This window comes from Hyperolius riggenbachi, chromosome 3, assembly GCF_040937935.1.
Source record: "Hyperolius riggenbachi isolate aHypRig1 chromosome 3, aHypRig1.pri, whole genome shotgun sequence".
Classification (NCBI taxonomy): domain Eukaryota; kingdom Metazoa; phylum Chordata; class Amphibia; order Anura; family Hyperoliidae; genus Hyperolius; species Hyperolius riggenbachi.
In genome coordinates this window covers 102,627,309-102,650,370 of record NC_090648.1, presented here as the reverse complement: position 1 = coordinate 102,650,370, position 23,062 = coordinate 102,627,309, and the positions used below count along the sequence as shown (strand labels likewise).

The 23,062-nt window shown below is 44.1% G+C and overlaps 1 protein-coding gene across 5 annotated transcripts in view; it reads right to left on the bottom strand.

Moving 5' to 3' along the window:
• The window catches only part of LOC137561080 (aspartate aminotransferase, cytoplasmic-like), a 92,731-nt gene that overhangs the window by 23,114 nt on the left and 46,555 nt on the right, over positions 1-23,062 (bottom strand). For all 5 annotated transcript variants that reach the window (XR_011029870.1, XM_068272320.1, XM_068272317.1 and 2 more), the window contains 3 exons: positions 15,095-15,245; positions 13,664-13,829; positions 12,144-12,286 (listed from right to left, as the gene is read on the bottom strand). Coding sequence is in view for 4 of the 5 variants with exons in the window: in XM_068272320.1 (XP_068128421.1) it covers positions 12,144-12,286; positions 13,664-13,829; positions 15,095-15,245 (460 nt within the window). In the remaining variant the exon portion in view is untranslated. The remainder of the gene's footprint in view (positions 1-12,143; positions 12,287-13,663; positions 13,830-15,094; positions 15,246-23,062) is intronic.

The following is a 23,062-nucleotide window of genomic DNA, read 5'->3' as shown; positions in this document are numbered from 1 at the left end:
TTCATCATCTTATGTTAAACCATGATCAAGGTTAATTAAAAATACGATAACCGAGATAAAAATTATTAATTAACAAAAAAGCCTTTGGATGACTCTTGGTGAGGGTAAATGGGTGGGGGATAGGGATGGGACAAAGGGGGAGGAGGGGGGGAGGGGGGAGGGAACTGGGTTCTATTGGTGTGAGAATATAGGAAATATAGGGAAGAACGGGGGGCAGGGGTTTGAAATTGAAGGGCGGAGAGGAGAGGAAGGAGGGGTTTTGGGGGGCGGGAGGGAGGGGGGAGACTATTATGGTATTCAGCATAAAATCGTCATCTACTGATTACAAAAATATACACCTGCTTTTATATATATGTGTGTGTGTGCATACACAGGTGTGTGCACAAAAAGGTCTCTTAAGTATAGAGTACAGTAAGTACTGTGTTGCCATCCCCTTAAGAATGCGCCTAGTAATGAATGCATGCCCCCCGTTTTTTCTTTGATCATATGGCGTGGGCTGAATGTAGGAGAGTAATAGAAGTGCATCGGCCCCTGGATCAAAGCACTTACCCAGTCGCAGTCCTGTACTAGCGTGGCGCCTTTGTGGTAGACTGACGCCATGCCAGCTCCTAAATGCTCTCTCCGTTCGGATTGAGCGGCAAATGCCGGTGGGCGGGGTTCGCCCCACGTGAGTGACGATGCTCTCCCCCGCTTTGCTATAGGTTCCTGGCTAGGACAGCTGGTATGGGTGGGCGGGGCTCGCCATACGTAAGTGTCATAGTCCGCCGCCACACTGGTAATTTTAGGCTTAGGCGGAATGATGTCATCTAAGGGCAGGGAACCTAAGCCACCATGTTTAATGTGGTCAGTGTTCCGCTGTTGGATAAGAGCACAGTGTCTATGCGGACCTCCACCTTTTAATTGATATTTAATGAATCGTCAAGCTCACAACCACTGCGCTCTCTTTTTATCAAAAATTTTTTTATTATAGAGAATGTTATAATTACCACATAGATTGAATCATACATGTGGTCATTTAATCTAATTGGTTGATTGTTATTATTGTTATTATTATATGCTTTTTAATCATGCAGTTATGCGCACCCAGGCGTGCACGTATGTTCGTGTTGGTGTGTGCGTGTGTGTATACATACGCATATACACACACATATTTATTATGGTATTAATTTATGGGTCGTCATGATAATATGCGCATCTATCGGCAATTGTAGGGGCCACCACTCTCAAATGACAAGTATCCAACAGAAATGGGCGCCCCCCCCCTTTTTTCATTATATTTTTATTATATTATTCAATTGTTATTTAATTTCATTGTTTGATGGGACTTAAATTATACTACATCTAATCTGTCCCTTTTCAAATGAACATTCTAAAATTTGACCACTAGAGGGGGCAATATGCCACATATGCATATATTGATACTCTAAAATCACGTTTCTCATTTACTGATGGTATTAATAATCACAAGTCTTTCTCCCAGTGGTTGTGAGCTTGACGATTCATTAAATATCAAATACCTGTAACGTCGTGATACAATAAAGAGGAACTTCAAGGAGTGTGCCGGAGTCCGCCTTTCTTCTTGTATAAACGTCAAGTTTAATTGTATTGACCTTGACCAATCAGATATCTTGAGGGCAGATTATATCTTATGGCCCAATTGGCCACTGAATTGTCCTTAGGATTATATTCGATATATTTGATCTCTGTTTTATGTTCGGTTTTTATTTTTTATGTTCGGTTTTTATTCTGCTTCATTGCTTTTGTTTTATGTCGTGATTACATGGGTTCTTTTTTATGCTCTTTTATTTCAGTTGCTCCTACTTGTATGTGTTTTGCCTGAGGAAGCGGGCTTGTGTCCCGTGAAACGCGTTGCAAATTGATTATTGTTTTGGAGTATCAAATTGATTAAATTTTCACTGTCAACCATATAAGTGGTCCTTCTCATTGGGGGTAGGCAAGTCCACCACTGCCACCCATATTTTAATTTGTTTTAATTCGGTATCATTTTACTCTATTGGCGCCTCTGTTCCTCTTATTACGTTATATCCACCTGGTGGATGGGTGTGGTCACCCTCTTTTCTTCTACGCAGAGAGCGACTTTTAACCTGAGCGGGGACAGGTCTAATCTCCCCGTCTGCGATACAAGTGGTTGCCTAACCCGGCAACCTACAATTGTGAGTATAATTTACCGTTATTTCTCACTAGGTTCATACCAACAATAATACACTATCGGGGGCTCTCGATTTTTCCCTTTATTTTTTTCCCTTCTCATATATGTACCGAGGACAAGTCCTGCGGCTAATCGATTGAAGACCCCACAAAGACAAGTTGACTCATATGAACAAACCACAATGATGAATTTCCTTGAACTTCGTAATACACATAGGAGTGATCTCCTTGCAGTATTCAAGAAACCCATTACCCCTGATGTGCCTGAAAAACCACAGGACCCTCAATCCACCACAAATGAGGTCCAGATTGACCTAAAACCAATATTCCAAAAACTGGAGAATGCCTTAAAAGATGAATTTTTTCACCAAGCAGACATTTCGATGCAACAGACCTACATTGAGGAGAAAATCTCTCCAGATGGCATAAGGGTAAAAACGTTATCAGCCTTCCCAAAGGATACTGTTTTCACAGAGGACTGGTATCAATATCTGGAAACCTGCTCTGAGGGCATGATGACCAGAATTATAAACAAGCGATCTTCCCTAATAGAGGAAATACAACCTATCATAAAAGATTGTAGAGACTCACTAGTCCTCCATACCGGTAGCATAAAATATCAAGCTCTTATGTCCAACATGATCACTAGAGTGAGAAAATTTTAACACGACACCACAGAAACCAAACTGAGCAAATTGAATAGAGACAGATTAGCATATGCTGAACATAGAGAACGAGAACGGAAACCCAGGGGTCCAATCTCACTCCCCAAGCACCCGGACCCCCCCAACCACCCCAGAGAAGGTTACACACCCAGACCTGTTCCAATGAACGATCCACACATACCGAGATCCGCACCCAACAATATCCCACAACTTATGAAATTACATTTTCCACCGCCACCCTTTCTATATCCAAATTTTCCTCCACCCCCCATTGTCCATCCCTCTAACAAACCGACAAATACCCCCACAACACCAAACGATGAGAGGAATAACCAACCGTCCAAAGTCACTAATGTGAACCAGGAAGGTGATGCGTGCCCAAGCCCAGGGACCACCACCGCCAGCCCTAAATTAAATCCACCCGGTGGAATACAACACCCTCCACCGGGGACAAACACCTTCACTCCCTCAAAGATACCGGCACAAATAAACTTTTTAACAACCCAACCCAAAAGATCAACGGACAAATCACGACCAATCCATAATTCCCAAAAAGACAAGAAAAGATCTACCCAAAACCCACTGGACAAACCCAAGACGCAGTCCATTGTTGGATTGTTAAATTCACCAAAATACAAATTCACAAAAGGACCACCACCCCCCACTTTGTTTAGACACACAACTAACCCCCCATACGTGGCTGCGACTATACACAGCACTGATTGGACCCAACTCACGGATTCTCAGCCCAACCCCTCAGAGACAAAAGGGGATGCTATCACTAATATAGAATCCATGTCCAGTAACAATTATACCAGCTCAGATTCAGTCTCAACAGACAAAGAAACAGATATAAACCCAAACAGAGTAATCCATAATTCCCCCACCAGGGCCCACCGAGATAATATAGGTGAAGACCTTACACAATTTAGCACCTACAATACCCAGGAAGATTTGCTCTCACCCCCCCAAGATCATGGTTCCAAAACTCTGGAACAGGAATTGCCATTGTCATCCAATGACAATCACCCACTATCAGAGAGCTTGAGTGAACAATCAGAGTCTTTTTTAGAACTCCCTCCCACCCTCACAACTCACCCGCCAGACACGCTACACACACAACTTCCCAGTCCAAAAGCTTCTCACATGATGCTACAACCCAAAAGTATTCGAAAACGCCCATATCAAAGCACCGAAAACGAGGATCAAGGGGAAGGGGCAGAGGAAAAAAGGAACAGAGTCTAGCCCCACCCACTGACAAGGGTACCAAATCCATATTCAACTTATCCAGCCATTTACTCAAGGATAATGAAATGAAATTGTTAAGCAAGGGTTTATCCTTCTGCCCCACCAACACAGCCCAACTGAGTGAATTATATACGGACCTTAATGCGTTTGTTCGTAAACTTACTTTAAAGAGGCACTTCGCAATAAAAAATAATGATAAAAATAGAACATCTATAATAACTCAGGAAAATGATATACCGATCGTCACAGTTAATGAACAGGAAATACAACTTGAAAAATGTATTGTCACCTCCCTCAAAGGTCGATCTAGATTCTACCCGACAGCCTCGAAGGGCAATTTTATTGAAACTTTCTATGCATTAGCTCTAGAAGACCTACAACAATTATGTCAAGATAATCTTAACTTTCCCTCCAACTTAACACCATATGAAAAAACTGCACTCAATAACCTCAAAAATAATACAAATTTGGTTATCAAACCCGCAGATAAGGGAGGGGGAATAGTGATACTCAACAGAGAAGATTATATCAAGGAATCATACCGCCTCCTCCAGGACCCTGTCAGTTATCGTATATTACCCTCTGACCCCACCGATCTATACCACACAGCCCTCAAAAAATTCATCAATAATGCACTGATGGATGGACTAATCACCAAAAACGAAAGAAACTTTATAATGGTTGAGAACCCAAACACCCCCTTTTTCTACCAATTACCAAAAATACACAAAAGTTTAATACATCCCCCAGGAAGGCCCATTATATCTGGAATCAACTCCATTACCAGCAATCTATCCAAATATGTGGATCAACACTTACAGAAATATGTACGGAACTTAGATTCTTACACAAGAGACTCCCTACATCTTATAGACATACTCAAGGATCAGGACTGGAAATCTGACTACACATGGCTAACATGCGATGTATCAGCCCTGTATACCAATATCTCACACGAATTTGGGATAGAGGCTACACAATTCTACCTCCAATCAGACTCCGATATGCCACAAAGACAAAAAAGCTTCATATTACAATGTGTAGAATTCATACTTACACATAATTATTTTTCTTTTATGGATACCATCTATCAACAAATAGGGGGCACGGCTATGGGAAGCAGTTTCGCGCCCAGTTACGCCAATCTGTCCATGGGCCTGCTCGAGACTATTTATATTTACAATGATAACCCGTTCCGTAACCATATTGTGCTATACAAGAGGTATATTGATGACCTGGTATTTATTTGGCGGGGTGACACATCACTTATTCCAATGTTTCTCAGCTATCTGAATTCTAATAGAGCAAAACTCTCCTTCACCTCACAATTCAATAACTCATCCTTGGAATTCTTGGACCTAGTGTTGTTTCATGACAAAGGGAAGATTAAGACCAAAACACACTTCAAACAGGTAGACTCTAACAGTTATATTCATTTTAACAGTTTTCATCATAAACCATGGACAACTAACACCCCTTACAATCAATTCCGACGTATCCGTAAATACTGCACAGACACAGTGGATTATGAAACTCAGTCGAAGATTTTAGTGGAAAAATTCAGAGATAGAAAATACCCCAAAAAACTCATACAGAATGCCAAACTTAGAGCCAAACACCCCCGAGCCCCCCCAAAAAAAGCAGACACCACACCCCACAGCAACTCGGATACCATATTACGGTTCATTACTAAATATAATGCCCAACATAAAAATATTAGAAACATCTTAACCCACAGGTGGGAAATCCTACAACAAGACCCATTCCTACAAGGGTGCATTCCTAAGAAACCCGTTATAACGTACCGCAGAGCCCCGAATCTTCGTAATCTATTGGCACCGAGTAAGATCAGGGCCAAAACCATGTTACCACCCGCACCAGCTGGCTCCTGTGCATGCAACAAAACGCGCTGCCTTGCCTGCACATTCATAACTAATACGAATCATGTGGTAGCAACGAGCAATCAGATCATCTATCCAATCAAAAAGCACATAGACTGCGACTGTAGATTGGTGATCTACGTAGCAACATGTCCCTGCAAGGTACAATATGTAGGACGTACAAGCCAACAACTACGAGACAGAATTGGACAGCACAAACGCAATATTTTAAAAGGTCTGGCCACACACAGTTTATCCAGACATTTTGATCTAGTTCACAATAGAAATGTTACTGAAGTCTCTTTTATAGCCTTGGAACACATCAACCCCTTAACAACTAATGCAGTCCAAACACTAAAAAACAGAGAGATGTTTTGGATCCAAACCCTAAAAACCCTGGTACCCCTGGGTCTTAATAAACAATTAGAAAAAACCTTTTAGTACTACTAATTCTGGTCTCATCACCCCTAGTATCGCTCTCTTTTTATCAAAACTTTTTTTATTATAGAGAATGTTATAATTACCACATAGATTGAATCATACATGTGGTCATTTAATCTAATTGGTTGATTGTTATTATTGTTATTATTATATGCTTTTTAATCATGCAGTTATGCGCACCCAGGCGTGCACGTATGTTCGTGTTGGTGTGTGCGTGTGTGTATACATACGCATATACACACACATATTTATTATGGTATTAATTTATGGGTCGTCATGATAATATGCGCATCTATCGGCAATTGTAGGGGCCACCACTCTCAAATGACAAGTATCCAACAGAAATGGGCGCCCCCCCCCCTTTTTTCATTATATTTTTATTATATTATTCAATTGTTATTTAATTTCATTGTTTGATGGGACTTAAATTATACTACATCTAATCTGTCCCTTTTCAAATGAACATTCTAAAATTTGACCACTAGAGGGGGCAATATGCCACATATGCATATATTGATACTCTAAAATCACGTTTCTCATTTACTGATGGTATTAATAATCACAAGTCTTTCTCCCAGTGGTTGTGAGCTTGACGATTCATTAAATATCAATTAAAAGGTGGAGGTCCGCATAGACACTGTGCTCTTATCCAACAGCGGAACACTGACCACATTAAACATGGTGGCTTAGGTTCCCTGCCCTTAGATGACATCATTCCGCCTAAGCCTAAAATTACCAGTGTGGCGGCGGACTATGACACTTACGTATGGCGAGCCCCGCCCACCCATACCAGCTGTCCTAGCCAGGAACCTATAGCAAAGCGGGGGAGAGCATCGTCACTCACGTGGGGCGAACCCCGCCCACCGGCATTTGCCGCTCAATCCGAACGGAGAGAGCATTTAGGAGCTGGCATGGCGTCAGTCTACCACAAAGGCGCCACGCTAGTACAGGACTGCGACTGGGTAAGTGCTTTGATCCAGGGGCCGATGCACTTCTATTACTCTCCTACATTCAGCCCACGCCATATGATCAAAGAAAAAACGGGGGGCATGCATTCATTACTAGGCGCATTCTTAAGGGGATGGCAACACAGTACTTACTGTACTCTATACTTAAGAGACCTTTTTGTGCACACACCTGTGTATGCACACACACACATATATATAAAAGCAGGTGTATATTTTTGTAATCAGTAGATGACGATTTTATGCTGAATACCATAATAGTCTCCCCCCTCCCTCCCGCCCCCCAAAACCCCTCCTTCCTCTCCTCTCCGCCCTTCAATTTCAAACCCCTGCCCCCCGTTCTTCCCTATATTTCCTATATTCTCACACCAATAGAACCCAGTTCCCTCCCCCCTCCCCCCCTCCTCCCCCTTTGTCCCATCCCTATCCCCCACCCATTTACCCTCACCAAGAGTCATCCAAAGGCTTTTTTGTTAATTAATAATTTTTATCTCGGTTATCGTATTTTTAATTAACCTTGATCATGGTTTAACATAAGATGATGAACGTCAAGTTTAATTGTATTGACCTTGACCAATCAGATATCTTGAGGGCAGATTATATCTTATGGCCCAATTGGCCACTGAATTGTCCTTAGGATTATATTCGATATATTTGATCTCTGTTTTATGTTCGGTTTTTATTTTTTATGTTCGGTTTTTATTCTGCTTCATTGCTTTTGTTTTATGTCGTGATTACATGGGTTCTTTTTTATGCTCTTTTATTTCAGTTGCTCCTACTTGTATGTGTTTTGCCTGAGGAAGCGGGCTTGTGTCCCGTGAAACGCGTTGCAAATTGATTATTGTTTTGGAGTATCAAATTGATTAAATTTTCACTGTCAACCATATAAGTGGTCCTTCTCATTGGGGGTAGGCAAGTCCACCACTGCCACCCATATTTTAATTTGTTTTAATTCGGTATCATTTTACTCTTTATCCCTGACCTGTCTGGTGTGTTCTTTGGACTTCATGGTGTTGTTGCTCCCAAGATTCTTTTAGACAACCTCTTAGGCCGTTACAGAGCAGCGGTATTTGTACTGACATTAGATTACACACAGGTGCACTCTATTTAGTCATCAGCACTCATCAGGCAATGTCTATGGGCAACTGACTACACTTAGACAAAAGGGGGCTGAATAATTATGCACACCCCACTTTGCAGTTATTTATTTGTAAAAAATGTTTGGAATCATGTATGATTTTCATTCCACTTCTCACGTGTACACCACTTTGTATTGGTCTGTCACGTGGAATTCCAATAAAACTGATTTATGTTTGTGGCAGTAATGTGACAAAATGTGGAAAACTTCAAGGGGGCCGAATACTTTTGCAAGCCACTGTAAATATTTCTCATGGGAAAGGGGGTATAAGCTACTGATTGGAATGAAATTCAATCCATGGTTACAGTTCCTCTTTAACACTTTTTGAGCAGCGACAGTTTATGCCCCCCTTGAGAAGTCATCTCAGCTCCAGGGGCTTAGATACATGTACCTCGCTGGGCAGGGGTGCCTCTGGCCCTTCTGTCACCCCAGGCGAGAAAATCTGTGCCCCCCCCCTTTTTATTTTTGCCAATGAGTGTACTGGGGTGCAAATACTTCAAGGTAACCGTTTGGATGGGCTCCCCTCCCTGTCTATGCTGTGCCTTCTGTTCATGGCTGACACGTGGCTCCTGAACTGAAGAGAGAGAGAGAGGTAGGACAGATATAGGGTGAGAGAGAGGGGGGCAGAGATAGATAGATAGATAGATAGATAGATAGATAGATAGATAGATAGATAGATAGATAAGGAGAGAGAGAAATAGATAGATATAGGGAGAATAATAGAAAGATGGGGGGGGAGATAGATAAATGGATATGGATTGATAGATATATAGGAAGATAAGTAGAGTGAGTGTGTGAGAGAGAGAAATATAGGTAGTTATAGGGAGAACAAGAGAAATATGGGGGGAGGGAGAGAGAGGGATGGATGGATAGATATAGGGAGGGGAATAGAGATAGATAGATAGAAGAGTGAGTGAGTGAGTGAGTGAGTGAGTGAGTGAGTGAGTGAGTGAGTGAGTGAGTGAGTGAGTGAGTGAGTGAGTGAGTGAGATGGATAGCCAGACGTACTACCAGTCCACACCTGACCTGTCAGAAAACAAAACACTGCAGTGCACAGTAACACACTGAGTCACTGTGCACACAAATGCCCACGCTGTGCTTGTTTTCACAGCAGCTACAACCCCCCAGTAATAAAAATCCAATGCCTCGCTCTACACACCCAGTCTGCTCTGCCTCTCACATCCTCCCCCACCCGGCCAATAGAAAAAGAATGCTTCTCCAACTTTCCTCACTACACGGTCACAGCTCCCATCGTCCTGCAGCCAGAGCTCAAGCGTGACCCGGCCAGCCCCAGAAGACACTGACAGTGAATGTGCAGGGCAGAGAGAGCAACTGCCTTCCCGAGTCCCCGCAGCCTCACAGTGCTCTCATGTCACTCACAGGTCACAGAAACCCACGGAGTTCAATGCTGACTCTACTCTCTATGGCTACTCCCTCCCTCCCCCTCTTCTCTATGCCCTTACTATTAGCAGGCATGCCGATGCAGTGATTAATGCAAAACAAATGCCCCCTACCCACCGGCACATGCTAACGTAACTTCCGTGCGGCGGGGGGCGGAGCTAAAGGTGGAGGCGAGGCAGAGCACATTTGCTCTAATTCTATTGGTCCAGGGAGCGCACGAGGTCGCGGCTATAGCGACTTAGGAAAGGACACCAGCAGGGAATGAATGTGTTCCAGGTGCACTACAAGGTCCAGCTGTCACCCCCTGATGGCAAACGGCGCTCCAAGCAGCTGCCTGGTGTGCCTTTGCCTTTGGGCGCCCCTGTCACTGGGCGCGCTCTCATCGCCATCCATTAGTACATTAATCTGTGAATAGGAACATAAGTTCCCAAAGTCGAGTAAAGTACATAGCTGTAATCAATGATCACTTCCTGTATACTGTTCACAGTACACATGAATAAAGTGTGTTTGTGGGGGGGGGGGGGGGGGCATCTAGTAGTGTACAAAAAGTAAAAAGACACCAACATTCATTAAATTAATTATAAATAAATAAATCCCCCCCTCCCCCATAGTTACAAAAAAAAAGTAAGTGACCTTAGGGACTAAACTTTTTGAAATGTATGTCATGAGGCTATACACTCACCTAAAGGATTATTGGGAACACTGTACTAATACGGTGTTTGACTCCCTTTCACCTTCAGAACTGCCTTAATTCTATGTGGCATTGATTCAACAAGGTGCTGAAAGCATTCTTTAGAAATGTTGGCCCATATTGATAGGATAGCATCTTGCAGTTGATGGAGATTTGTGGGATGCACATCCAGGGCACGAAGCTCCCATTCCATCACATCCCAAAGAAGCTCTGTTGGGTTGATATCTGGTGACTGTGGGGGCCATTTTAGTACAATTAACTCATTATCATGTTCAAGAAACCAATTTGAAATGATTTGAGCTTTGTGACTTGGTGTATTATCCTGCTGGAAGTAGCCATCAGAGGCATTTAAACAATGCCCAATTGGCACTAAGAGGCCTAAAGTGTGCCAAGAAAACATCCCCCACACCATTACACGACCACCACCAGCCTGCACAGTGGTAACAAGGCATGATGGATCCATGTTCTCATTCTGTTTACGCCAAATTCTGACTCTATCGAGACTCATCAGACCAGGCAACATGTTTCCAGTCTTCAACTGTCCAATTTTGGTGAGCTCGTGCAAATTGTAGCCTCTTTTTCCTATTTGTAGTGGTGATGAGTGGTACCCGGTGGGGTCTTCTGCTGTTGTAACCCATCCGCCTCAAGGTTGTGCGTGTTGTAGCATCACAAATGCTTTGCTGCATACCTCGGTTGTAACGAGTGGTTATTTCAGTCAACGTTGCTCTTCTATCAGCTTGGATTAGTTGGCACATTTTTCTCTGACCTCTAGCATCAGCAAGGCATTTTCGCCCACAGGACTGCCGCGTACTGGATGTTTTTCCCTTTTCACACTATTCTTTGTAAACCCTAGAAATGGTTGTGCATGAAAATCCCAGTAACTGAGCATATTGTGAAATACTCAGACCGGCACCTCTGGCACCAACAACCATGCCACGCTCAAAATTGCTTAAATCACCTTTCTTTCCCATTCTGACATTCAGTTTGGAGTTCAGGAGATTGTCTTGACCAGGACCACACCCCTAAATGCATTGAAGCAACTGTCATGTGATTGGTTGATTAGATAACTGCATTAATGAGAATTTGAACAGGTGTTCTTAATAATCCTTTAGGTGAGTGTATTACTGTTAGTATTGCAAATAAGAGCTTGTAATTAGTGATATAGTTGAAACGAACTGTATAGGGGAGGGAGGTGGCCATTAGACACCCGGAAACTGTATAAGGGAGGGAGGGGTCATTATACACCAGGTATCTTCATAAGACAGGGAGGTGGCCACTAGACATTGTGGTTGTCTCAGTGTTCGGTTTTGGCCCACTTTGTATTTGAGTTTACACCCTTGCTCAAGTATGAGCACTGGACTTTAGCCTAAGCATTTTGACATGTGATCCTTTTGCCCTAGTAAATCAGGGCCACAGTAAAGGTATGTATATAATCTTGCTTCAAACATTGAGTGTTCAGATGGAATTAAAAGTAGCATCTTTTCAACCCAGTTAGATTTTTAGACCTCATAGATGGATCTGCACACAATTAATAATGTTACTTACAAGTTAAGCCAATGTAGGTGAACAGGCCGGATTGCTCAGTGATGTGATTCCAGGATCTCAAAGTCTCCAGAAGTCTCAGCGTTTCCCTCATCTTTTCTCTGATAATTAGGAGGCGCTTTACTGTTGTTTGAACATTGTCCTTCCTTAAGATGAAAAAGCAATAATAAAAGATACAGTAAGAATGGTCAGTTCCAAAACATTCGGCTCGGACACGCTGAGCACTTTTTGGCCGTCAGAGCTTTCTGAAAGCTTTTTTTTAAAAAATGCTCCCATTGACTTACATTAAAATCGCAGTAAAATTGCTGTAAAATTGCAATTTTACCACGACTTTAATGAAAGTCAATGAGAGCATTTTTTTAAAAAGCTCACAGAAAGCGTTGATGGCCAAAAAGTGCAGGGAAAAGAGCTTATAGTGTGTCTGAGCCCTTAACGTGGAGAAAAAAAGGAATGGATAATGGGAACCCAATCTGGTGCAGTATTTTTAGGTAAACAAAAAAATGCCAGCAATTCAAGAAATGGGTACTCAAACTTACTGTTTGTGGGGGGGGGGAATGGGGGTTAGGCATCGGGGGTAGGGTACGATGTAAGAGTTGGCTTAGGTGTAGCCATAATCGTAAAATATCGGTATTTAATACCAATATTTTACTATCGAGATTACTGGGCGCTTACATTTCCATGCCCTTTTTTCAATAGATGAGCCTGAATGCCGAAGCTCTGCTAATCTATTTGGCTGCAGAAGTGACTGAATAACACCAGAAACAAGCATGCAGCTAATCTTGTCATATATGACAATAATGTCAGAAACAACTGAAAATACTGCTGCATGCTTGTTCAGGGTCTATGGATAAAAGTATTAATGGCAAAGGATCAGCAGGATAGTCAGGCTACTAGTATTGCTTAAAGAGAAACTCCAACCTAGAATTGAACTTTATCCCAATCAGTAGCTGATACCCCCTTTTACATGAGAAATATAATGATTTTCACAAACAGACCATCAGGGGGCGCTGTATGACTGATTTTGTGCTGAAACCCCTCCCACAAGAAGCTCTGAGTACCGCGGTACTCTGGGCAAACTGCCACAATGTAACAATGTTCACAGACAGGAATTAGCTGTTTACAGCTGTCTCTAACAGCCAAAACAGCTAGGAGCAGCTACATAACCTGCCCATAGTAAAAATGTCACCATGTAATAAATGTCAGAATGTAAATCGGGGAGAGGAAAGATTTTACAATGAACAAACACTGACTAAATCATTTATACATAATTATGGTAAAAAATGAAGCACTTTTTTTTACTACATTATTTTCACTGGAGTTCCTCTTTAAAGGGGAATAAATATGGCAGCCTCCATATCCCTTTCACTTCAGTTTCCCTATAAGCAACTGCCAAGTCATATTCCTTGTAAGTACAAACTTACTTGGTCAAATGAAAGGATTTTAATTCTATTAGAACACTAATATAGTCCTAGTGAAGGACTAAGAAGAATCGCAGGGGACTTCTGGGGTGGAGGCTAACTCACCATTCTTCACACAACATTGGATTATAGAGAATTGTTGCCACCACCCGAGCTCCAGTGGCTGCTGGTGTTGACCATTTTCCATAGACAAGACATTCCATCTGAGAGCGAACGCTGAGGAGAGCTTCATTACTTCTCATAACTAAGAGCAGGCTCCCAACACTCTCCCCTGCAAGAAAACAGTAGACCTCTTAATTCAAGATAAAACCTCTCAGTAAACCTTTTTGTCTGAGTGTATCTCAAGTTCTCGCATATATAGTTTCTTTTCTTGAGCAAGAACCACAGTGTAAGTCCTGATGCCAGAGGGGGATGGCATGACATGTAAACTGGTGGAATTCCTTTTGGCACCAGATCCACATAATGTGGTTTTGATGGTGGGAAAATAGTTTGATCAGGTCCAGGAGGCTGAGACACCAAAGTAATGTATTCTGAACTTACAACACAATAGGATCAATTAACACATATCTGCAAAATTTGAGGAACCAAGAGTATTCATTATTGCTCACTCAACACCAGTTGCAAAGTTAAAGGGAATCTGAGGTGGCCAACTTTGTTAAAAACAAAACAAAATCCATGTTACCTGATCCGGGGGCAAACCGGATCAGGTAGCCTCAATCCCTGTTGCTTTCGGTCACTCCTGTAGCCAGCAACCCCTTACTTTCACTTTAAATGACCACTAGGGTCACGACGCGGCAAGCTCTGCTCTGTCTCTTTCATCACAGAGCAGAGCTTGCAAGGAGGCGGGGGAGAGCTGCCCTATTAGAGATGCGTTAGGTGCGTTAGGAGTGCCCCAGTAGGCATTTGGCAGGAGTGCCTCTCCTGCAAGTGATACCCCTTTCCCTCAAGATGACTGAAAAGTTCCATGTTGACAATTTTGGGGGGTGACAGCACAGCGCGGGGGGGGGGGGGGGGGAGCACTTAAACACCCAAGAGACAGTGAGAGACGGCTTGACATAAGGTTTTACTGCAGTGAAGTTCAAAGGGTCATCATTTTTGCTTTGCTTTAAAGTCAATAAATAAATAAATAAGCTACACAACTGAAAATAAATATGACACTAAAATATAATATGACACGTATGACTAATGTTCTATTCGTTATTCATACTAATTATACAATTCATTATATCAGAAGGTTTATTGTGCTTCTGGTTTGATTTAATAATTGCAAATGTATTATTAAATGCATTAAAAAAAAAAGAGGGCAGCGCTAAAGCAATGTACTGTACACATGAAACAGTGGGGGGAATATATGTAATTATTCAAACTGTAGAAGATCAATAGAAGATTAATATCAGAATTATAGTTGGTTTGTGCCTGGCTGAGTTTTCAGTAAATAGAATATTTCCAAAAGTAAATAACTTTGTTGAAAGATTTTTCATTTTCTAAAGTCAAACTCAGATTATAATTTGTTCTATACTTCTCTTGTAAACACACCATATAGTCCAAAGCTGGCGGAAAAGGATTGGACGCAGAAAAGCTCAAAGTTTTCTGAGACAAAGTATTGCAGAGGCCAGGCATCCATGTCTACATCTCCAGAGGCCATTCCCTGGTCTTTTAGGTGAAAAAATGGAAACATGTTCTTTTTCTGAAATCACATAATAAGATATAGTACTATCATAAAACATCCAGACAAGGCTTGTCAAATATCTGTTTAATCTGAACAAAAAAATAAAAACCATATCAGTGGCAGTGATTGGAATACAATTGTATGGGCGTGTTCACTTCTCTACATTGTGTACAAATGATCATGTTATCCTAATGCACTTTCTGCGGTGTCTTCCTGTGTGGTATCAGTTTGCACTAGATTAGCAGTATCTCCTAAACTTACAAATATCACGTCATCATGCTAGCGTCACTCTTGCACATGTGCAGACTGCAGTGGAACATACAGGGTCTGAACTAGCTGATTATCAGCTGGTGTCAGGAGACTTGTGCAGTTGAGTAATCATTCTGAGCTACCTGCACACTGGAAGCTCCAAATGGACTACACCAATTCTCTTTACAGGGGGCTTTGTTCGCGGTACAGAGCACAAAAGGGTTAAGATGAAATGGTCACTTAGCTTTTTTAGTTAGATTTGGTGGGGGTAGCATCCACCAGGCCCATAGACTCTCTCCAGGCCCTAGGCAGCTGCCCACGTTTGCCTTATGGAGGATTGGATGTGTGTACTAGGCTTAAGGGTGGGTAGAAACATCCACTTTTGATTTGACAATTATTGGTCAATTTTACCACTCCCATGTAGTATGAGAGCTTACCTACACATTCCATTCATCGTATTCAATATCGGTTGGGCCTCATACTAAATGGAGGTGGTAAAACTGGCTAATCAATGGCTTATCAAGACTGTAGGCGTGTCCCAGGCTTAAGTCCTCCGCATTCTACAAAAATCTTTTATTTATTTTAGTCTGATGGGAGAAGAAATGAGAGAGATTTTCACAGATAGTGATGGATTTTTTTTACAGACCCTATCCTATTCAGTGTACGCTCCTGGAGCCTGGAAACAGTTAACTTATGTTAACATATGTTGAGGTTACTGAGCGGGGGGTGGGGTGTAGAGATGGCCCGAACTTCTGATTTTCGGTTCGCAAACCGCGAATGCGAACTTCCGCAAAAGTTTGCGAACATGCGAACTTCCGCAAACCGCAATAGACCTTAATGGGGTCCGTATTTTCCGGACCATAAGACGCACTTTTTTTCCCCCAAAGAGAGGGGGAAAATATTGGTGCATCTTGTGGTCCAAATGTGCCAATACAGACCTGCCTCCCCTAAATAAGTAGTAGTGGAACATTCCGATCTTCTTGTCGGCAACATCCCCAGGCATTTATTTTGCTTTCACCAGTGCAGATGTGCCCATTGTGTCCTTATCGCCGCAACCTGTGTCCTTATATGTTCCCCCGTGTCTTTATTTCTGCCTGTGTCCTAATCGCTGCCCCCTGTGTCCTCATTTCGGCTTTCCGAACACTGCCTTTAATCCTCTCAGTCCTGCCTGCCTCTGTGTTGCGTGAGACTTAACCCATAACGCCGCTATGAGTATCGGTAATCCTCGTTGTAAAGCAGAGTTTGCGCTCGCAGGCAAAGTGTTTCCCTCTTCACTACTGCATACGTCACTAATGCGGAAGTGAATAGGGAAACACTTTGCCTGCGAGAGCGAACTTCTCATCTGCTTTACAACGAGGATTACCGATACTCATAGCGCCATTATGGGGTAAGCCTCACGCGACACAGAGGCAGGCAGGACTGAGAGGATTAAAGGCGGTGACATGAGGACACAGGGGGTGGCGATTAGGACACAGGCAGAAATAAAGACACGGGGGCACATATAAGGACACAGGGGGAGGCGATAAGGACACAATGGGCACATATAAGGACACAGGGGGCACAGATAACGACAGAGGGGGCACAGATAACGACAGAGGGGGCACAGATAACGACACAGGGGGTGCATATAAGGACACAGGGGGTACATATAAGGACACAGGGGGCAGAGATAAGCACACAGGGGGCAGAGATAAGGACACAGTGGGCACATATGACACTGTGGGCACATATGACACAGTGGGCACATATGACACAGGGGGCACATATAAGGACACAGGGGGCACATATAAGGACACAGGGGGCACATATAAGGTCACAGGCGGCTCATATAAGGACACAGGGGGCTGAGATAATGACATGGGGGCAAGGATAGGGACACAAGGGTACATATGAGGACATGGGGACAGAGAAGGACACAAGCAGGGGAGAAGAGAACACAAAGAAGACACACAAAGTATGCTGGGGACACAAGGGGGGACATAATAATTGGGAGAGGGAGAAGATCCACAAGACCTCCCTGCACCATGGATGGACCAGGTTTAGTACATTTCCTGGTCCTTCCATTTTTTCCTGTTTTTTGTCCTCAAAACCTATGGTCCAGAGCGTCTTATGGTCCGAAAAATAAGGTAGAAACATTTATGCTGGCCACAAAAGTGATGGAAAAGATGTTTCAAGGGGTCTAACACCTGGAAGGGGCATGGCGGAGTGGGATACATGCCAAAACTCCCCGGGAAAAATCAGGATTTAACGCATAGCAGTGTTTTAAGGGCAGAAATCACATTTCACTGCTACATTGGAGGCCTAAAGTGCTTTAAAACATCTTGCATGTGTATACATCAATCAGGGAGTGTAATTAGTGTACTGCTTCACACTGACAGACCAAACTCACTGTGTAACGCACTGCAAACAGCTGTTTGTGTAGTCACGGCCTTGCAGGCAAAAGCGGTTTTCAAGCCCATATGGTCGGGCTGAGATAGCTGAATGACAGAACAACAGTGACTGAGTGTCCAGCTGATTAATTTTGGTCTGTCCACAATGAAGCAACAACCTTATTATCTATCTTCTTGTTTCAGGTGTGCCCCCTAACCCCAACACACTCATATAGCCGGCGGTCATTGCTTCATTGTGATACGCAAGCCCCTTCACCGCAGCCAGCAAGGTAACAATCACGAAGGGAAATTGACACATGCCTTTTGTTTTGTTGTTGCAGCTGCAGTGCAGCCAGAAAAATTAGGCAGACATGTACACACACCAGAAAAATTATTATAGTTGCCGCTGCAGAATCCACCTGGGACCTGGAGGACCCTGTTGGTGGTGACAGACAGTGAAGCGTCCTGCAGGCAGAGATGCTGTGTGGGGACTGACTTAGTCTTGGGGCAGGCAGCCAGTCACACGGCGTGCAGGCAGAGATGCTGTGTGTGCGGACTGACTTAGTCTTCAGGCTGGCAGTAACCCTCCGGGATCCATGCCTCATTCATTTTGATGAAGGTGGGGTACTGAACACTTTTGTGACCTAGGCAACTTCTCTTCTCAGTGACAAAGCCTCCAGCTGTGCTGAAGGTCCTTTCTGACAGGACGCTTGCGGCAGGGCAAGACAGAAGTTGGATGGCAAATTGTGACAGCTCTGGCCACAGGTCAAGCCTGCACACCCAGTAGTCCAGGGGTTCATCGCTGCTCACAGTGTCTACATCTACACTTAAGGCCAGGTAGTCGGCTACCTGCCGGTCGAGACGTTGGTGGAGGGAGGTGGATCCGGAAGCGCTAAGGTGAGGCGTTGGACTGAAGAATGTCCGCATGTCCGACATCACCATGAGATCGCTAGAGCGTACTGTGCTTGCCTGCGTGGACATGGGAGAAGGTTTACTGGCAGTGGTACCTGTATTCTATTGTGCTGTGACATCACCCTTAAACGCACTGTAAAGCATAGTTGCCAGCTTGTTCTGCATGTGCAGCATACTTTCTGCCTTCAGGTGAGTTGGTAACAGGTCCGCCACTTTGTGCCTATACCGAGGGTCTAGCAGCGTGGCCACCCAGTGCAGTTCATTTCCGTTGAGTTTTTTTATACGGGGGTCCCTCAACAGGCTGGACAGCATAAAAGATGCCATTTGCACAAAGTTGGATCCAGACGTACTCAAGAAAAGTTTTGAAGGGCGCTGCTTCTATTTCTCAGCCCTAAAACCAATCAGCACCCTGCAGCCATCCTCTCAGGATGGGGATATCCCCCTATTCCCCTCCACACACAAAAATAATAAAAAATTTAATAGAGAGGCACTAGTTCAATTCTCACTAAAAATGTTTTATTACAATATCACCATAAAAGTATATAAACAAAGGTTTAAAGGTTAAAAAAAAACAAGTTAATTATCCAATTTTACAATGGCATCATGTATATTATCAATATTGGTATAAGGGACATCAGCATAGTATCCACACACCATGTGTCCCTATATAATTAATTAGACCTCCCTAAATAATTAATTAGACCTCCCCTTTCATACCTACTTCCTCTATATACAGGGAATCAGGTGATCCAGGGGAACCGGTTGATCACTACCATTCTACCTCAAAAAAAAAGGAAAAAAAATGAATATACTGTATCTATAGGAGATGCGTGATCCTGTTACAGCATTTGTTTTGAGCGACCGATAATATAACCATAACCTTTTATTTATTCAGGAGACTATTTGTACTGCGCATAATTATAAACAGCACCTTATTAATAGGAATAGTAATTCCGGAATTTTATGAAGGGGAATCAGGTGATCACTGAGTGCATGGAGGTTGTGTGATTGTCGTTTTTTTTAGAGTGTAATATTGCCTGATGATATATAGGGACACGTGGTGTGTGGATACTATGCTGATGTCCCTAATACCAATATTGATAATATACATGATGCTATTGTGAAATTGGATAATTAACTTGGTTTTTTTTTTACCTTTAAACCTTTGTTTATATACTTTTATGATGATATTTTAATAAAACATGTTTAGTGAGAACTGAACTAGCGCCACTCTCTATTAAATTTTGGATCCAGACGTACTATCCAACTCCTCTTGCTCTACCTCAGTGATGTCAGGTAAGTTCTCCTCCTCCCACCAGCCATGGACAATACCACGGGAGCGTTGAGCAGCACAAGCCCCCTGCGATGCCTGCTGCGGTTGTTCTTCTGCTGCCTCCTCCTCAATAAAAACACCTTTCTCATCATCTGACTCCTCTTCCCCACACAACTCTTCCTCCTCCTCCCCCTCTGTGCTGTAGCAGGTGTTGAGGAAACATCTGGTTCTGATGAGAATTGATCCCACAACTCTTCCTCCTGTAACTGTTCCTGTTTACGCTCATCCACAGCTTGATCCACCACTCTACGCACGGCACGCTCCAGGAAGAAGGCATACGGGATCAAGTCGCTGTTGGCGCCTTCACTGCGACTCACGATGTTTTTCACCTCCTCAAATGGCCGCATGAGCCTGCAGGCATTTCGCATAAGTGTCCAGTTCTTCGGCCAGAGCATCCCCATCTCCCCAGAGCATGCCCTTCTACTGTAGTTGTAGAGATACTGGGTGACGGCTTTCTCCTGTTGTAGCAGGCGGTCGAACATCAGGAAGGTCGAATTCCAGCGAGTCGGGCTATCGCAAATCATGCGCTTTACCGGCAAGTTGTTTCTCCTCTGAATATCGGCCAAGCGTGTCATGGCCGTGTAAGACTGCCTGAAATGCCCACACAACTTCCTGGACAGCTTCAGGATGTCCTGTAAGCCTGGGTATTTACACACAAATCTCTGGATTATGAAATTGAACACATGTGCCATGCAGGGTACATGTGTCAACTTTCCCAAATTCAAAGCCAAAATGAGATTGCTGCCATTGTCACACACCACGTTGCAAATCTCCAGTTGGTGCGAGGTTAGCCACTGATCCACCTGTTTGTTCAGAGCAGCCAAGAGAGCTGCTCCAGTGTAACTCTCTGCTTTGAGGCAAGACATGTCTAAGATGGCGTGACACCGTCGTACCTGGCTTGCAGCATAGGCCCTGGGGAGCTGGGGCTGTGTAGCTGGAGAGAAGATCGCAGCACCAGTAGAGTTGCACTGCCACTCAGCCAAGGAGGAGGAGGACTGCAGCGAAGAGGCTGTAGCAGGAGGAGTAGGAGGACAAGGCGAGGAGGTGGCGGCAGGCCTGCCTGCAAGCCGTGGAGGTGTCAGAACTAGGTCCACTGCACAGCCACGTACTCCCTGCTTGCCATCGGTCACCAGGTTGACCCAAATGGGCTGTGTAAGTAATGTACCTGCCCTGACCATGCTTGGCAGACCAGGCATCCGTGATCATTAGAGATGTCGCGAACCTCCGATTTTCGGTTCGCGAACCCCGTTCGCGAACCTTCGCGGAAGGTTCGGTTCGCGTAAAAGTTCGCGAACCGCAATAGACTTCAATGGGGATGCGAACTTTGAAAAATAGAAAAAATTATGCTGGCCACAAAAGTGATGGAAAAGATGTTTCAAGGGGTCTAACACCTGGAGGGGGGCATGGCGGAGTGTAATACATGCCAAAAGTCCCGGGGAAAAATCTGGATGTGACGCAAAGCAGCGTTTTAAGGGCAGAAATGACATTGAAAGCACTTTAGGCCTGCAATTTAGCATTCAAACATCTTGCATGTGTATACATCAATCAGGGAGTGTAATTAGAGTTCTGCTTCACACTGACACACCAAACTCAATGTGTAACGCACCGCAAAAAGCTGTTTGCGTAGTGACGGCCGTGCTGGACTGATGCGCAACATGGCCAGAGTGCAGGCTGTGGCAGTTTTCCAGCCCATATGGTGCCGGGCTGTGGTAGCTCAATGATTGAACAACAGTGACTGTCCAGCTGATCAAATTTGGTCTGTCCACAATGAAGCAACGGCCTTATTATCTTCTTGTATGTAGGTAGGCATAGGTAGGAGTCCCAGTATAGGTAGGTAGGCATAGGTAGGAGACCCAGTATAGGTAGGTAAGCATAGGTAGGCGCCTCAGTAGTTAGCTAGGCATAGGTAGGAGACCCAGTATAGGTAGGTAGGCATAGGTAGGAGACCCAGTATAGGTAGGTAGGCATAGGTAGGAGACCCAGTATAGGTAGGTAGGCGTAGGTAGGAGACCCAGTATAAGTAGGTAGGCATAGGTAGGTGTCCCAACAATCAGCCAGGAGCAAGCCAAGAGCCTAACTAATCTTTCCCTAGGAGAAACAATCTGCAGCAGCTTGCCTTACTCTGTCTATTGCAGGGACACGAGTGAATGTCATGGCCAGCGAGCCTGCCTTATATAAGGGGGGTGGGGCTCCAGGGCTTAGTGTAGCCTGAATAGCTACAATGTGCCTGCTGACAGTGATGCAGAGGGTCAAAGTTGACCCTCATAGTGCATTATGGGGCGAATCGAACCTCCGCAAAAGTTTGCATGGTGCAGGCGAACGCGAACCCCCAAAGTTCGCCTGGAACCGTTCGCAGGCGAACCGTTCGCTACATCTCTAGTGATCAGATGGACCCTTGACCCAACACTGTGTGCCAGAGATGACACCACTTGCCTTTCTACTTCACGGTACAGTTTGGGTATCGCTTTTTTTAAGAAATAATTGCGGCCTGGTATCTTCCACTGCGGTGTCCCAATGGCCACAAATTTTCAGAAGGCCTCAGAGTCCACCAGTTGGTATGGTAACAGCTGGCGGGATAACATTTCCGCCAAGCCAGCTGTCACACGGCGAGCAAGGGGGTGATTGGCAGACATTGGCTTCTTCCGCTCAAAGATTTCCCTCATGGGTGCTGCTGTGGGCAGAAGAGCAGGAGCCGCTCAAGGTGAGAGGTGGAGTGGAGGAGGTTGGCGATGATTGTGAAGGTGCAAGGGAGAAAGCGGCTGATGATGATGCACCTGAAGGAGGAAGAGGAGAAGGAGGGTGGCTTTGCTTTTGTGTGCTGCTTTTGCTCAGGTGGTCCTCCCATTGCAGTTTGTGCCTTTTCTGCATGTGCCTTTGTAAGGCACTTGTCCCTACGTGGGCGTTGGCCTTTCCACGGCTTAAGTTTTGGTGGCAGAGAGAACAGATGGCATAGCTCTGATGACGTTGAAGGG